Source organism: Chroicocephalus ridibundus, chromosome 1, assembly GCF_963924245.1.
Source record: "Chroicocephalus ridibundus chromosome 1, bChrRid1.1, whole genome shotgun sequence".
NCBI classification, from domain to species: domain Eukaryota; kingdom Metazoa; phylum Chordata; class Aves; order Charadriiformes; family Laridae; genus Chroicocephalus; species Chroicocephalus ridibundus.
In genome coordinates this window covers 10,473,905-10,490,201 of record NC_086284.1, presented here as the reverse complement: position 1 = coordinate 10,490,201, position 16,297 = coordinate 10,473,905, and the positions used below count along the sequence as shown (strand labels likewise).

Sequence of the window (16,297 nt, the reverse complement as noted above, 5' to 3'; positions counted from 1 at the left end):
ACCAGGCCAGGGCTCTGGGAAGGAGTAGAGGGAGCTGAAGGAAGAGGAGCCTCTGTCTGTCAGAGAGTCCATGGTGGCCAGCGGGGCCCATGGGGAGAGGGGCTTCCTGCTTGAGTCCTCCACACTCGCCCTGCAGAGGAGGAGAAAGAGACCCCGCTGCACCCCGGAGCCCAGCGGGACCCGCGGGCAGCACCCCTCCTTGGCCGGTGGGCAGGGCTGCCCAGCGCAGGCAGGGGCAGGGCACGGGGTGAGGGTCTGGGGCAGCATCTGGGGTCTCCCCCACACTCACCGCTTCTCCTGCTTGGGCCGGGATTTCCTAACTCCTCTATCCACTGGCTGAGAAGCTGCAGAGGGAGGAGACAGAGTGAGCGGCCAGCAGCCCCCGGCACAGCCCCGGCTCAGGGCTGCCGTGGGGTGTCGGCCGTTTGCAGGGTGCTCGATGCTGGGGCCACTCACCGCTCTGCTTCTCTGTCTGGGCTCTTGTCTTCCTTTTCCGACGCTTCTTCTTGTTCTTCTTCCACCACTTCTGCAAGGTCCCTAGGAGCTGGGTGAGACGGGATCACCTCCCAGTCCCACACCACAGCCCCCCACGGCACCCCACACCACCCCACGCCATCCCTCGCCACCCCACGCTGCAGCACAGTGTGGTGCAACAGTCACCTACCTGAAGCCGCTTGCTCTGCAGCACAGATGAGAATACGCTGAGCCCCATCACAATCAGGAGGAGAGGGCCTAGGGGAGACAGGGCATCAGAGCGCCCCATGGCACCGACTCCGGTGTGGCTGCGGTGCTCCCAGTCACCAGCACAGAACCGCGATGCGGCTCCCCAGTGTCCTCCTGGGTCCCCAGTGACGGGACCCGCAAGACTGCTGGGGTGTCAGAGGCGGAGGCTGCAGTCTGCCCAGACAATGCCAGACTGCGGTGCCCAGCATCCGCTGACGGCTCCAGTGGGGACCACGTCCCTCTTTTGTAGTGTGGCAGGGGGGCACATCCCCCTTTGTGACATCGTGGGGCAGTCAAAGCCCCCCTTGGTGACACTCGGCAGGGGATGAGGCAGAGCAAGAGAAGGAGGGCACTTGCCCCAAGCTGCCAACAGGACTATGTCATAGCATGAACATCACGTTCAATATAAATTATAAAGTCTGCTGTGTAGTTCGACTCTCCCGTGATGGCGGTGGTCCAGAGAACTCCTTGCCGCAGTCTCGGAGCCCTGAGCCCTTCCCTTCCTCGTGAAGCTGCAGCGCTTGCAGTGCCCACCATTGGCTGTCCCCTGCTGGGGGTGCACGGCTTCCTGCTGATGGAATGGGCTGGGTGTAGTCCTTGGGTATTTTATATTGATATCGGGATTGACACTGCTTCTTTAGCATTATTAATGTTAATTCTTTAGTTTTATCCTATTAAATCGATTTCTATTGCAACCCTCTTGTTTCCTTGTTTTTCCCCAATTCCCCTTCCCGGGTGGGGAGGGGTCATCGGGTGAGAGAGTAATTGTCTAAAGGACAATAAATTGTGGTGGGTTTCTCAAACCATAACAAGAAGGGAGGGAGAAGGAGGAGAAAAGGAGAAGGAGAAGGGCCCCACCCCTTCCGGGCATGGTTTGGGTAGGAACCGACCTTAAAGGCCACCCAGTGCCACCCCCTGCCCTGGGCAGGGACACCTCCCACCAGCCCAGCTTGCTCCAAGCCCTGTCCAACCTGGCCTTGATCCCCTCCAGGGATGGGGCAGCCACAGCTTCTCTGGGCAACCTGGGCCAGGGGCTCACCGCCCTCACAGCCAAGAATTTCTGCCCGAGATCTCAGCTCCATCTCCCCTCTTGCAGTGGAAACCCCTTCCCCCTCCTCCCATGGCTCCCCTCCCTCATCCAGAGTCCCTCCCCAGCTTTCCTTGAGCCCCCTGACGGACTGGAAGGGGCTCCAAGGTCTCCGCGGAGCCTTCTCTTCTCCAGGCTGAACTTTTATAGATATTATTCAGTATTCCTGCTAAAAAATGAGACCCTTGTCTGACCGTCTGGTTTCATTTCAGTCAGTATCTGGGAATGATTTCCCACAAAAGTGCTTTGACCATTCCTGGGGGATCAGCTTTCCTGGTAGGAAAAGCTTCTACTCCTCCTGAGGGTGGATCCATGATTACCAGCAGGTGCTTAACGCCTTCCACAGGAGGCATGTCAGCATAACCCATCTGCAGCCTTTGGAATGTGTTTCTTTCCCATCTACAAGAAGGGTCGGAAGGAGGATCTGGGAAACTACAGGCCTGTGAGCCTGACGTCGGTACCAGAGAAGATCGTGGAGAGGATCATCTTGAGTAAGCTCTCACGGCAAGTGCAGGGCAGCCACGGAATCAGGGCCAGCCAGCATGGGTTTAGGAAAGGGAGGTCCTGCTTAACCAACCTGATCTCTTTCTGTGACCATGTGAGCCGCCTGCTGGATGCGGGGAAGGCTGTGGACGTTGTCTCTCTGGACTTTGGTAAGGCCTTTGACACCGTCCCCCACAGCATTGTCCTGGAGAAGCTGGCGAATCGTGGCATAGACAAGTGCACTCTTTGCTGGGTTAAAAACTGACTGGATGGCCGTGCCCAGAGAGTTGCGATTAGTGGGGTGAAATCCTCTTGGTGGCCGGTCACCAGTGGTGTCCCTCAGGGCTCAGTTTTGGGGCCAGTTTTGTTTAAAATCTTTATCAATGATCTGGATGAGGGGATTGAGTGCACCCTCGGTAGGTTTGCAGATGACACCAAGCTAGGTGGGAGTGTTGATCTGCTTGAGGGAAGGAAGGCTCTACAGAGGGCCCTGGACAGGCTGGAGGGATGGGCCAAGGCCAATTGGATGAGGTTTAATAAGGCCAAGGGCCGGGTCCTGCATTTTGGTCACAACAACCCCAAGCAACGCCAGGGGCTTGGGGAAGAGTGGCTGGAAAGCTGCCCCGCAGAAAAGGACCTGGGGGTGCTGGTGGCCGGCCAGCTTAACATGAGCCAGCAGTGTGCCCAGGTGGCCAAGAAGGCCAACAGCATTCTGGCTTGTATGAGGAATAGCGTGGCCAGCAGGAGTAGGGAAGGGATCGTGCCTCTGTACTCGGCACTGGTGAGGCCTCACCTCGAGTGCTGTGTTCAGTTCTGGGCCCCTCTGTACAAGAGGGACCTTGAAGTGCTGGAGCGTGTCCAGAGGAGAGCTACCAGGCTGGTGAGGGGTCTGGAGACCAAGTCCTATGAGGAGAGGCTGAGGGAGCTGGGCATGTTTAGTTTGGAGAAGAGGAGGCTGAGGGGAGACCTCATTGCCCTCCACAAGTCCCTGAAAGGAGGCTGGAGAGAGGTGGGTGTTGGCCTCTTCTCCCAGGTGAATAATGACAGGACCAGAGGAAATGGTCTGAAGCTGCAGCAGGGGAGGTTTAGATTAGATAGTAGGAAGAATTACTTCACTGAAAGAGTGGTCAGGCACTGGAATGACCTGCCCGGGGAGGTGGTTGAGTCACCATCCCTAGAGGTGTTTAAGAAACGCCTAGATTTGGCACTTCAGGGCATGCTCTAGTGACAGAGATTGTAGGGGGGGTTTGTGTGTGTGTATGGTTGGACTCGATGATCTCAAAGGTCCTTTCCAGCCATGAAGAGTCTCTGATTCTATGATTCCCAGTTAGGCTTACTTCCGCCTCCAGTACAGTCAACTCTTGGGATCCCCCTGTGACCCCAGAAATACAAATGGGTTCTGACCCTCTATAGCTTGACGGTATTAGAGCGCACTGTGCACCTGTGTCCGCTAGAGCCTTATACTCCTGAGGGTCTGATGTGCCAGGCCATCGAGCCCACACCGTCCAATAAACCCGGTTGTCCCTTTCTTCCACCTGGCCGGAGGCAGGGCCCCTCTAATACCAGTCATAGTATCCGTTACTCACTCACTTCTTGCAGAAATGACTTGGAAGTTCCTTCAAGAGGATCAGAAGCAAGATCAGGCCTTCTGCTCTGTCTGGGGAACTGCCCGCTGGAAAGTGGGGCGGCACTTTTCCTGGAGGGATCCCCTTTTGTGGTTGTCCTTCCTTGCAACTCCTGTACCCGTGTCCGCAGGATCCAAGTAGGTTGTCCATCCCACTTCCTCATGTCCTCCCCGTGGTCACGCAGGTAGAAGAACCACAGGGTGCCTCGTGGTGTGTACCTGAGATGCTGGCCCGTACAGGTGGGGAGTAGGACGTATTCTCTTCAAGTTGCTGGACCTTTCAGGACAGTTTCTCCACAGCTGGGACAAGGCGGGAAGAGAGACTTTCTTCATATCGCTGGAGCCGGCCAGCCACCTCATCCACCGTTGGTCCCTCTTCGCCTTTCCATTCCGTTACTGCCAGTGAGTTGGCATATGACGACGGTGCGCTTCGTACAAACTTCCGCCACATGGGCCTTGTGCATTGCACCTCATCAGGGTCTGTGGGTAAGTCTGCATTGTCTGAGTCATAATAAATCATCTCCCGCACGGCTAATTCTCTCAGGTACTGGATACCTCTTTCCATGGTAGTCCACTTGCTTGGTTGACATACAACATCTTCACTGAAGGGGTACCTCTCCCTCACGCCTGACAGGAGTCGTTGCCAGAGGCTGAGGGCTTGGGTCTTCTTTCCAATTGCCTTGTCAATGCCGCCTTCCCTAGACAGGGATCCCAGCTGCCTGGCTTCCCTACCCTCTAATTCCAGGCTACTGGCCCCGTTATCCCAACACCGAAGCAGCCAGGTGACAATGTGCTCGCCTGAAAGTGGGCTAAAATCTTCTCGCATATCCCACGGCTCACTCAAGGATAGGGATCGGGTAATTATCTCTGGTTCTGCCCCTTCCTCCTCTTCTCATGACGGCCCTGGTTCATCATCATCTCTTACTAAGCGAACTGATTTCTTCGTGTACTTCTTCTGTATGGGGGCAACTGATACTGGCACGGGTTGGTTCCCTGGTTCAGCGGCAGTGTCTGCCACAGGGCTTGCAGTAGCCACAGTGTCTGCCACAGGGCTTGCAGTAGCCGCAGTGTCTGTCACGGAATCACGGAATCTTCAGAGTTGGAAGGGACCTCTAGAGATCATCTAGTCCAACTCCCCTGCTAGAGCAGGATTGCCTAAAGCACATCCCTCAGGGCTGCATCCAGGCGGGTCTTGAAAATCGCCAGAGAAGGGGACTCCACAACCTCCCTGGGCAGCCTGTTCCAGTGCTCTCTCACCCTCACCGTAAAGAAGTTTTTCCGTGTATTTGAACGGAACTTCCTATGTTCTAGCTTGTGCCCATTGCCCCTTGTCCTGTCACTGGGAACCATTGAAAAGAGCCTGGCTCCGTCCTCCTTAAACCCACCCTTTAGGTACTTGTAAACATTAATCAGGTCCCCCCTCAACCTTCTCTTCTCCAGGCTAAAGAGTGCCAGCTCTTTCAGCCTTTCCTCATAAGGGAGATGCTCCAGTCCCATAATCATCTTGGTTGCCCTACGCTGGACTCGCTCCGGTAGTTCCCTGTCCCTCTTGAACTGGGGAGCCCAAAACTGGACACAATACTCCAGTTGTGGCCTCCCCAGTGCAGAGTAGAGGGGGAGAATGACCTCCCTCGACCTACTGGCCACAGTCTTCAATATGCAGCCCAGGATGCCATTGGCCTTCTTGGCGACAAGGGCACACTGCTGGCTCATGGATAGTTTGCTGTCTACTAGGACCCCCAGGTCCTTCTCCTCAGAGCTGCTTCCCAGCATGTCCGCCCCTAACCTATACTGGTGCTGTCGGTCTGGTCTCCATCTCTTTCCCCTGAGGGTGCTGCATAACACTGAGCAGTGCCTGGTAGATAGTGGCCAGGGCCCCGCACAGTGCGGTGAGTTGTGCCTCTCTAGAAGAGCCCCGGTATTTCCCCTGCAGATATTCTACTCCTCTCTCAGGGTCCTGTAATTGTTCAGGGGTGAAGCCCCAGAGCATTGGAGGCGAGAAGTTCTCTAGGTACCTGCCCCTGTTCTCCCACATGCCATGCCACCCCTGCCTGTCCAGCCTCAGAGCTGGGGAGGGACTCTGGATGAGGGAGGGGAGCCATGGGACGAGGGGGAAGGGGTTTCCACTGCAAGAGGGGAGACTGAGCTGAGATCTCGGGCAGAAATTCTTGGCTGTGAGGGCGGTGAGCCCCTGGCCCAGGTTGCCCAGAGAAGCTGTGGCTGCCCCATCCCTGGAGGGGTTCAAGGCCAGGTTGGACGGGGCTTGGAGCAAGCTGGGCTGGTGGGAGGTGTCCCTGCCCAGGGCAGGGGGGTGGAATGAGATGATCTTTAAGGTCCCTTCCCACCCAAACCATTCTGTGATTCTATATCTATATGTCACCACCGAGACAACTGCTCGGGGGGCCGTGACCCCTCAACCCTGCAGCTGGGGCAGCCCCGGCCGAGTCAGGTTCCCGCTCTCAGGCTCCTCTTCCCTGGCGCTGGTGGATCTTCCACCCTGCAGGTCCATGAAGGGCCAAGGGGGACTCAGGACGAGCCACCCTCATGAGGCACCGGTGGCCACCACTGTCCCTAGGGGCAGTGAGTCCACAGGGCCATCATGCAGCATTGCCCAGGACCAGCACACTCATGAGGAAGACCATGAGGAAGAAGACCCACATGAAGAAGCGGTCCATCACCTTGGCCACCTTCTTCCACTCGCCGGTCCGGCGCTGGGAGGCTTGGTGATGCCGGAAGCAGCCGGCGACATAGCCCACGTTCCTCAGCAGGCCATCGTGGTGGCACAGGCAGTGGTCCCGGGGACAGCCCCCTGCCTCGGCACCCACCTCTCTCTCCGTGGGGCTCTCCCCCGGCCCCCCAGTGTCCTCCCTGCCCGCCCGCCTGCCCAGCACCCGCTGGGGGCTCTTGCAGCTCTCGCCCACCTCATAGACACAGCAGAGCCGGGCCATGTGGTGGAGGATGAGCCACCTGGCCCAGGGGGGCACGGGCCGGGGCCCCGGGCCGCAGTGGTGGACGTTCATGATGAAGATGGTCAGCGCGGTGGAGGCCGTGATCATGGTCATGGTGGCGATGTAGTACTTCCCTGCGTGGGTAATGGGTGGTGACGCCGCGGCGGGGTGGGGAGAGACCCCTGCCCACCTCCCCGCATCGAAACCTCCCCTGGCATGGAATCCATCGGGTCCCCGGTGTGCAGCCGGTTGTGGAGGTCGATCTGGTTCCCGTTGTAGGTCCAGGAGCCGAAGGTGAGGCGGCACCGCTGCCCGTCGAAGGGCAAGTAGGAGACATCCACCTTGCAGGAGCTCTTGGTGATGGCGGGCGAGTCCCACGTGATGTGCCCGTCGGAGCGCAGCACCACGTTGGTCTCCACCGAGCCGCCAAAGCCGTCGTCGGCGCTGGGGGAGGGATCGCTGTGGGGCAGGATGGCCCCGAGCCCCACGTGGGGCAAGGGTCTGCGGGGCCGGGGCCGAGCACTGGTCCCCAACCCCGTGTCCCCTCCCCACGTCACCCCCAGGAAGAGGGGGCTCGCTGCCCCTGGTCACCCCCGGGGTGGCACATCCCAGCTGCCAGGTGGGTGGCACACCAGGCTGATGCCAGCACCTCCTGCCGCCGCCTTCTCACCCAGTCGAGGTGACCGTCTCCCCACATCCCCCACACCAGGACCCCCCCTGCTCCCCGTTGGCAACACCCCCAGCCCCAGCCTCAGCCCCCCCAGCTCCGGGAGCAGCCGGGGGGTGGGGGAGGGCGAGCAGCACCCACTCGTTGTAGAGGATGATGATGTCCGGCCGCCAGACGTAGCTGCTGGGGATGCGGATGCTGTCGATGCCGCCGTAAGCGTCCTTGTCCCACGCGAGGTGGGCGTCCAGCCAGGCCTGACGGACCCACAGGTAGGAGGTGAGGACCTGGTTCACCTTGTCCTGCCGAGGGCAGAGGGTGGGGGACGGGGACAGGGACAGACCTCGCTGCCCCCCTGTGGAATAAATACTACATTGGCTAAAAACACAAAAGTACAGCATTGTTCACACAGGAAGGAAAAGTAGAAAATCAAGAGGCTTCTGAGGGAGAAAACAGCTGCAGGTGGCATGAAGGATACAACACCTGTGGTTCCCTGATAAGCTACATGAGGTACGGGACGGGATGCAATTATTCCGCGGCTTTACCTTAGGATGTATAGCGGATACGGGAATGGGATGATACCAGGAAACAGATAAGCTGCCAATTAGCTGCCCGCTCCATACTCGGAGCCAACATTTTGCCAAATTTTCATGAAATGCTGTCCTTTGTGTGAACTTTGCTCGTTAGAATGTCATTATAATACCAAAACACACCTCCACCCCGAAGGCTACCCGCCTTCAAGGTGCGACCGCTCCTTCTTGAGCCTGCGCCCTGAGCTTCTCGTAAACTAGACCTTTAATTGTGAAGCGAGAAAAGTTTACACCACTCATGGTAAAAGTATGTACGACTAAAGTCACTCAAACTCCACCTCGAAGATAACAAATAGTAGAAAAACAGCCCGAGAGAGGGGGGATACCCAGGGAAGACACCATCGCAAAGAATTCCATCACTGGCTTCTGGGAGCAGGCGACGGGCTGAGCCTCTCTTCCCCCCCATAGGGACACCTTTGGGTAAGACTTAGATTATACCGAGGGCTTCCTCGGGAAACTCAGAAATTTCTCTCGAGACTCTCTTTTCTACATGTATAGCCAGGCTGTATCGTTAGAACGTTGTCCCGCGTTTTGTAGATGTAACAATACTTTCATTTGCACGTGCTTTGCAGACAGTGTATTTATCACCGGCTGCCCTAAGAACCTATCTATCTGTTGCTTAAATAAACTGCACTTTTTTTTTTTAAGTAGCTCGTCCTTTTGGTTTCTCACCGAACGCGACCAAAGACTCGAGAGTGGCCGTGCTAGTTCATGAGCACGACTAGACGGAAGGTGCAGTCCACTAGTAGTGTATCCAAATCGTAACACTTTACTACCTATTAAACGCCATTGGGCTGATAGTGCTGAATTGGGCATCCCTCAGGATTTACACCCAGCCGCACCTGGCCTCCCACCTCGGTGAGGAGTGTTAGAACACAAGGGGGTTCCTTTTCTGCCAAAACCGCTTTGCCCCTTTTCACGCGACACCCCCGACCCGCCCCCTGGGCCCCAGCCTGGCGGCCTCTGCAAGGGTCCCGAGGGCTGGGCTGCCTTTGCGGGGTTGCGCTGGTCTGGGGGGGCTGGGCAGGGTTGAGCTGGACGCCAGCGGTCCCAGCTCATTTTGGGGAGGGCTGTGCTGCTTTGGGGGGGGTTGGAGAGAGCTGAGCCGGTTTCCAGTGATCCCAGCTCATTTGGGGGAGGACTGGCTCATGTTAAGCTGGCCGGCCACCAGCACCCCCAGGTCCTTTTCTGCGGGGCAGCTTTCCAGCCACTCTTCCCCAAGCCCCTGGCGTTGCTTGGGGTTGTTGTGACCAAAATGCAGGACCCGGCCCTTGGCCTTATTAAACCTCATCCAATTGGCCTTGGCCCATCCCTCCAGCCTGTCCAGGGCCCTCTGTAGAGCCTTCCTTCCCTCAAGCAGATCGACACTCCCAGCTAGTTTGGTGTCATCTGCAAACTTACTGAGGGTGCATTATTGTTACACATAAGAATAGATGATCTGATAAAGATAGTAAACGCAATAATAGACGTTGTCTCTCTCTTCGGGTGGGGTGTAATGCACAAGGGGCAAGGGCCCCCCCATCTCCACAGGAGAGTCGGCGTTACTGTAGCACATACTGCTGTCATTACACAAAACTGATTCTCTGCTCCCGTCAAGTGACAAAACTGATCTGCTGACACTCACAGGGATAGAGAAAATATTGACTTTTTTATTGGTTCAGAAGAGGGGCACCCCAGGGGGTTCCCGGCCCCACACCTCCCAGGCATTAGGGGAAATTTCTGAAGCAGATGCAGCGCGGCCGGCAGCCGGCTCTGGCCATGGGCTGTCTGGCCATGGCAGTCTGGCCATGGGCTCACCGCGCTGCTGCCTCTCCCCCCACGACCTGACAATGCGCAAGAGGTCAAGTAGACCGCTTGCGTGGTCCTTGTTGGCAGTTCCAGTGGGGGGTCCTGGCACAGGGCTGGCCCTGGCTCCTCCACCCTCCCCTTGACAGCCCTGGGGGGATGGCGGGGTCCTGAGCAGTTGAGTGCTGCCAGCTCCGCCATCCCACCAGGACAGGCCTCCGGGAAGGGTAAAGGAAGCGGAGGAAGAGTAGCCTCTGTCTGTCATGGAGTCCATGGTGGCCAGCGGGGCCCGTGGGGAGAGGGGCTTCCGGCTCAAGGCCTCCGCACTCGCCCTGCAGAGGAGGAGAAAGAGACCCCGCTGCACCCCAGACCCCAGCGGGACCCGCGAGCAGCACCCCTCCTTGGCCGGTGGGCAGGGCTGACCAGCGCAGGCAGGGGCAGGGCATGGGGTGAGGGTCTGGGGCAGCATCTGGGGTCTCCCCCACACTCACCGCTTCTCCTGCTTGGGCCGGGATTTCTCCACTCCTCCATCCACTGGCTGAGAAGCTGCAGAGGGAGGAGACAGAGTGAGCGGCCAGCAGCTGCCGGCACAGCCCCGGCTCAGGGCTGCCGTGGGGTGTAGGCCGTTTGTAGGGTGCTCGGTGCTGGGGCCACTTACAGCTCTGCTTCTCCAGCTGGGCTCTTGTCTTCCTTGCCCGACGCTTCTTCTTCTCCTTCACTTCTGGAAGGTCCCCAGGAGCTGGGTGAGACGGGAGCCCCACCCAGTCCCACACCACAGCCACCCACACCACTCCACGCCATCCCTCGCCCCCCCATGCCACAGCACAGTGTGCTGCAACAGTCAAGTCACCTACCTGAAGCGGCTTCCTCCGCAGCACAGATGAGAATACGCTGAGCCCCATCACAATCAGGAGGAGAGGGCCCAGGGGAGACAAGGCATCAGAGCGCCCATGGCACAGACTCCGGTGTGGCTGCGGTGCTCCGAGTCACCATCACAGAACCGCGATGTAGCTCCCCAGTGTCCTCCTGGGTCCTTGTTTTTCCCCCAATTCTCCTTCCCGGTTGGGGAGGGGTCATCGGGTGAGAGAGTAGTTCTCTAAAGGACAAGAAATTGTGGTGGGTTTCTCAAACCATAACGAGAAGGAGAGGGAGAAAAGGAGGGGGAGAAAAGGAGGGGGAGAAAAGGAGGGGGAGAAAAGGAGGGGGAGAAAAGGAGGGGGAGAAAAGGAGGGGGAGAAAAGGAGGGGGAGAAAAGGAGGGGGAGAAAAGGAGGGGGAGAAAAGGACGGGGAGAAAAGGACGGGGAGAAAAGGACGGGGAGAAAAGGACGGGGAGAAAAGGACGGGGAGAAAAGGAGGGGGAGAAAAGGAGGGGGAGAAAAGGACGGGGAGAAAAGGACGGGGAGAAAAGGACGGGGAGAAAAGGACGGGGAGAAAAGGACGGGGAGAAAAGGACGGGGAGAAAAGGACGGGGAGAAAAGGACGGGGAGAAAAGGACGGGGAGAAAAGGACGGGGAGAAAAGGACGGGGAGAAAAGGACGGGGAGAAAAGGACGGGGAGAAAAGGACGGGGAGAAAAGGACGGGGAGAAAAGGACGGGGAGAAAAGGACGGGGAGAAAAGGACGGGGAGAAAAGGACGGGGAGAAGGGCCCCACCCCTTCAGGGAATGGTTTGGGTAGGAACCGACCTTAAAGGCCACCCAGTGCCACCCCTTGCCCTGGGCAGGGACACCTCCCACCAGCCCAGCTTGCTCCAAGCCCCGGCCAACCTGGCCTTGAACCCCTCCAGGGATGGGGCAGCCACAGCTTCTCTGGGCAACCTGGGCCAGGGGCTCACCGCCCTCACAGCCAGGAATTTCTGCCCGAGATCTCAGCTCAGTCTCCCCTCTTGCAGTGGAAACCCCTTCCCCCTCGTCCCATGGCTCCCCTCCCTCATCCAGAGTCCCTCCCCAGCTTTCCTGGAGCCCCTTGCGGGGCTGGAAGGGGCTCCAAGGTCTCCGCGGAGCCTTCTCTTCTCTTCTCCAGGCTGAACGTTTCATCAAATCACAGAATTTCAGAGTTGGAAGGGACCTCTAGAGATCATCTATCCAACTCCCCTGCTAAAGCAGCATTGCCCACAGCACATTACTCAAGACTGCAGCCAGGCACGTCTTGAAAGTCTCCAGAGAAGGAGACTCCACAACCTCCCTGGGCAGCCTCTTCCAGTGCGCTCTCACCCTCACCGTGAAGAAGTTTTTCCTCAGGTTTGATCGGAACTTCCTATGTTCCACCTTGTGCCCGTTACCCCTCGTCCTCTTACTGGCAGCCACTGAAAAGAGTCTGGCTCCATCCTCCTTCAGCCCACCCTTCAGATACTTGTAAACATTAAGAAGGTCTCCCCGCAGCCTTCTCTTCTCCAGGCTGAACAACCCCAACTCTCTGCTGCTCTGCCCTCTCCCTGACGCTCCGCAGCCTTTCTGCTCCCTCTTTGACCTCTGCCGCCAGGCCGAGCGCATCAGCCGCCTGCTCGCACCTCACGCACCCGCCATCCCTTCTACCCTCCGCTACCCGGGAGAGGTGAAGGCGCTCCCTGCAGACACAGCCCGGGGGGGCTGCAGGCGTCCAGGGGGGCTCTGTCTGCGTGGCCGCGTCTCCTCTGGAAAGTGCGCAACACGCGGGAGGCTGCGCCTTTCGGGCACAGGCCATGGCTGAGCTCCCCCGCCTCGCCCTGCCTCGGCGTCCCGCGCGAGCTCAACTCCCGCGCGAAATCCCGCGCGAGCTCCACTCTCGCGTGACCTCCCGCGCCCTGGCTGCTCGCCCCGCTCCCGCTCCCGCTCGCCGCCCTCCCCGGGGCCGCCTTTGACGGGGGTGGGGTCTGGCCGCGGCGGCTGCAGGCCCCGCCCCCGCCTCGCCCCCCGCCCTCGCGCCAGCTGCGGCCGAGCTGCGGGTGCCCGCGGGCGAGCTGCGCTTCCCCGCCGCTGCCCGGGCTTGTGCCGGCCTCAGCACAAGCCGCCTGGGTGATGCTGCCTCTGAGGGAGCCGGGAGAGACCTGGGAGCCGCCCCCCCCCGGCACTGCCTGGTGGCCCCCGCAGCCCCCGCCCTCTCTCCCCAGCTGTGGCTGAGCCCGTCCCCGCCGGACCGGGGCTGAGATGGGGCTGGGGACCCCCCTGCCGCTGCCGGGACCTGGCTGTGCCTGGGGGCCCTGCTGGGACCCCCCTGTGAGAAATAAGTTCCGGTCCGAGTGAAATAGGCTCAGGCAGAATCCTCTGGGAGGCACATTTTTATTCACGCTCTTGCAAGAGCGGGTGACCTAGCAAGTAGGCACACTTTCCGTTCTTGAAACACCACACCTTTTTATTTCCTAATCCCGGCCCAATTTTTCCCTCCCCTCTTTCCCGTTGGTTGGGTACTCCAGGGTTCAGGGTCTGTGCGAGGCGCCTAAAATTCTTCCCGCATGTCCTGCCGCTGTTTGCTTTGTATGGGGGAGGGTCTACTTCCATTCGTTTCGTTAGGGCAGTTTCAATTAATCGTTGAACTAATCCTCGCACACAGGGAATGATACAGCGTCCGACAGCCGCTAACATTCCCGCTACCATTATAAGAGAAGTCAATCATGATACCACCATACCTTTCCGTTTCCCAAACCGGGAATCCAGCCAACTTGTCAGTGAGGTGTCTATTCCAGAGTTCTCAGCTAACTCATCAGCTAGACTGGTGAGCCCTCGAAGGGCTTTAGTTATAGCACCATCTGGAGCTGTATTGTTGGGGATGAAGGTGCAGCACCGGTTCCCTAACATTACACACACACCTCCCTTCTCTGCTAAGATCACGTCCGGGGCAATCCTATTTTCCCATGCCATCCGCTGGTTGCATCCAATCGTTCAGCTATTCCTTTCAATGCATCTCTGGTATAATTAATAAACCTCTGTTGGTTATAGTACATACAATTTATCCAATCTACATTTTTGCTTATAGTTATCCACCAGAAAAAGACAGACTCGAATCCTGCTCCTGTCTGATTCCTTGCTTTGTGTTCATCTGGGACTCCTCTAGGGACTCCAATGGGATCTATATATATCCGTTCATCAAAGGATACACCCACACTTCTTTTTACGCTACTGCCTGAGCTCAGGGTTCCTGTTCCTTTTTCAAATGCTAGGGTGAATGGTATTGCCAATTGTACCATTCCACATGTACCTTTCCAGTTAGCCGGCAACACAGATCGCAAGGTCTTCCCTCCACAATACCACCAGAGATCCACCCAAGGCACTCGTATCGCTGAGTAGTTTCCTTTTACATCCTTGGTCCCATTCAGAGTTTCAGTGCACAGGGTAAATCCCCCCCCAGGTTTGGTAGCATTCACACCCTGCCGTGAGAGGCACGCTGGATGGTTACCAATTGCTGTGGAAAATGCTGGTGGCACTTTAACATCTCTAGATTCCAAGGCAGGAAACAGTAAGGAAAGTGAATGACAAGCCTCGTTTCCCCAGGCCGTCCTTTCTTGGTATAATGCTATCATACACCACATCCCTAGGGAATCTTTCGTCCACCCTAAGGGAAAAGGGACAATCTGTGCTGTGGGCCTTCCTGAGGCACAAGCAGAGCAATTGCTTTGGTTCAAACTATTAACAGTATATTTTACCCATTCTACCCAAGCATTCGTCTCACCGTACCCTGTCTCAATCTCAAATGTTTGTCTAAGATCTGTAATCTCAGCAACCGTTACCAAAGCTGGGTCATTCAGTGGTTCCCACTGTTGTATTACTGGGAGTTTTAGTAGTCATAGCTGTCCCTTCTGCTTAACTGCTATTTTCCAGTAGGTCTATTCTAAATCTTCCCCTTGGCTCTCTTCCAGACACATCTGCTCCTATTCCATACCTCAGGTTAGCTGTATCGTCCCTCTGGGTTATAGTTATCAACCGAGGAGTCCATTCAAAAAGGCCACACTCTGGGGAAGGTGATCCTTTGTAAAAATGTATTTTCTTTTTGAGAGGGTAATAATAAGAAGACTTGAACCACTTGTCATCAATGGCCCACCCTCCAATTTGGGTGGTCCACCACGCTTCACTCCATCGGTCACAAGGTGCAGCCTCCTGATATCCCTCTGCGACCCTCCAAATTTCTGGGAACAGGTACCTGTTTTCACCACTCAACCGTCTTTGGGCCTCTAGCTTCCCACACTTCAGTACTTGACAGGCATCAAAGCGTACAGTCTGTGGGGTATCTCCTTTAGTGATATTTATGATAAGCCTAACCGGGTAATCTGGGTGTGCACTTCGTAGGTGATCTAGGTGTACACTCCAGCTTCCTAGTGGGAAGCTCAACACCGCCCCTATGACCAGTATCATCGCAAAACGCTTCTTAAAATTCATGGCATGCACAGATTTATGTCTCCCAACTGAATCATCCCGCCCCAACCCACGGCTTATTGACTCTTTAGGGTTACTCGCAGTGGGCTGTCAGTAGAATGTACAGTCCACCGTTCTACCGGATCTGTTGGCGGGGGTTCAACTGCTCCTTTTTGCTGAGCGTAGTGAGCCCATCCTTTTTCTGCTGTCCTTACTGCGGTTTCAGTAGTGAGGAGGACTTGGAATGGTCCTTCCCACTCCGGTTGTAGCTTACTCTCCGTCCAGGATTTGACTAGTACCCAGTCCCCTGGTTTATACGGATGGACGACAAATTCCAACGGCGGAGTTTGAGCAAGAAATCCTTTATTTCTGAGGCGAGAGAAAGAAGACGACAACCCCAGTGTACGGTTCTTAAGAAACATATCTTTAGTTTCAAAAGTGGGCAAGTCTTCTCTGTTACCCATATAAGGTAGTCCAAAAAGCGTCTCACAGGGCGAGAGACCTGTATCTTTTCTAGAAGTCTGGATCCTCAATAATGCTATGGGCAAACATTTAGTCCGTGGTAATTTCGACAATTGTCTCTTACTGAATTGTCTCTTAATGGTCTGGTTCATCCTCAACTTTTCCTGATGACGGGGGATGCTAGGGGATATGAAATTCCCACACCGTCCCTAAACTTTCCAGAATTCCTTGAAGGATTTTAGATAAAATGACTGCCCCGATCTGAGTTTCTATTCTCCACTAACCCGTATCTGGGAATAATCTGTTCGAGGATTATCTTAATTACCCCTGCTGCAGTAGCTGACACCAAGGGGTAGGCTTCCACCCATCCAGTCAGACGGTCCACTAGGACTAAAAGATCTTTTCGCCTGCCTGTTGGTGGTAGTTCACTGAAGTCTACCTGTATACTTTGGAATGGTCTCAAGCCGGGCTCTCCTCCTCCCGAAGATTGCTTTCTCAAGGCTTTCTTGTTTACTTTCTTACAAATAGCACATCCCTCACAAATTTGTTTGGCTATTGTGTATATGCCAAAGCACCTGTACTTCCACAAAACCATTCGCACGTTGCA

The 16,297-nt window shown here is 56.6% G+C and overlaps 1 protein-coding gene across 1 annotated transcript; it reads right to left on the bottom strand.

The window, feature by feature from the left end:
• Positions 1 to 6,514: 6,514 nt before the first annotated feature.
• On the bottom strand, positions 6,515 to 9,544 carry LOC134511850 (neuronal acetylcholine receptor subunit alpha-10-like). Its single transcript, XM_063326459.1, has 4 exons — positions 9,521 to 9,544; positions 7,674 to 7,825; positions 7,102 to 7,309; positions 6,515 to 6,994 (listed from the first exon to the last, which is right to left on the bottom strand). The coding sequence occupies exons 1-4, from the start codon at positions 9,542 to 9,544 to the stop codon at positions 6,515 to 6,517; spliced, it is 864 nt and encodes a 287-aa protein (XP_063182529.1).
• Between the last annotated feature and the right edge of the window lie 6,753 nt (positions 9,545 to 16,297).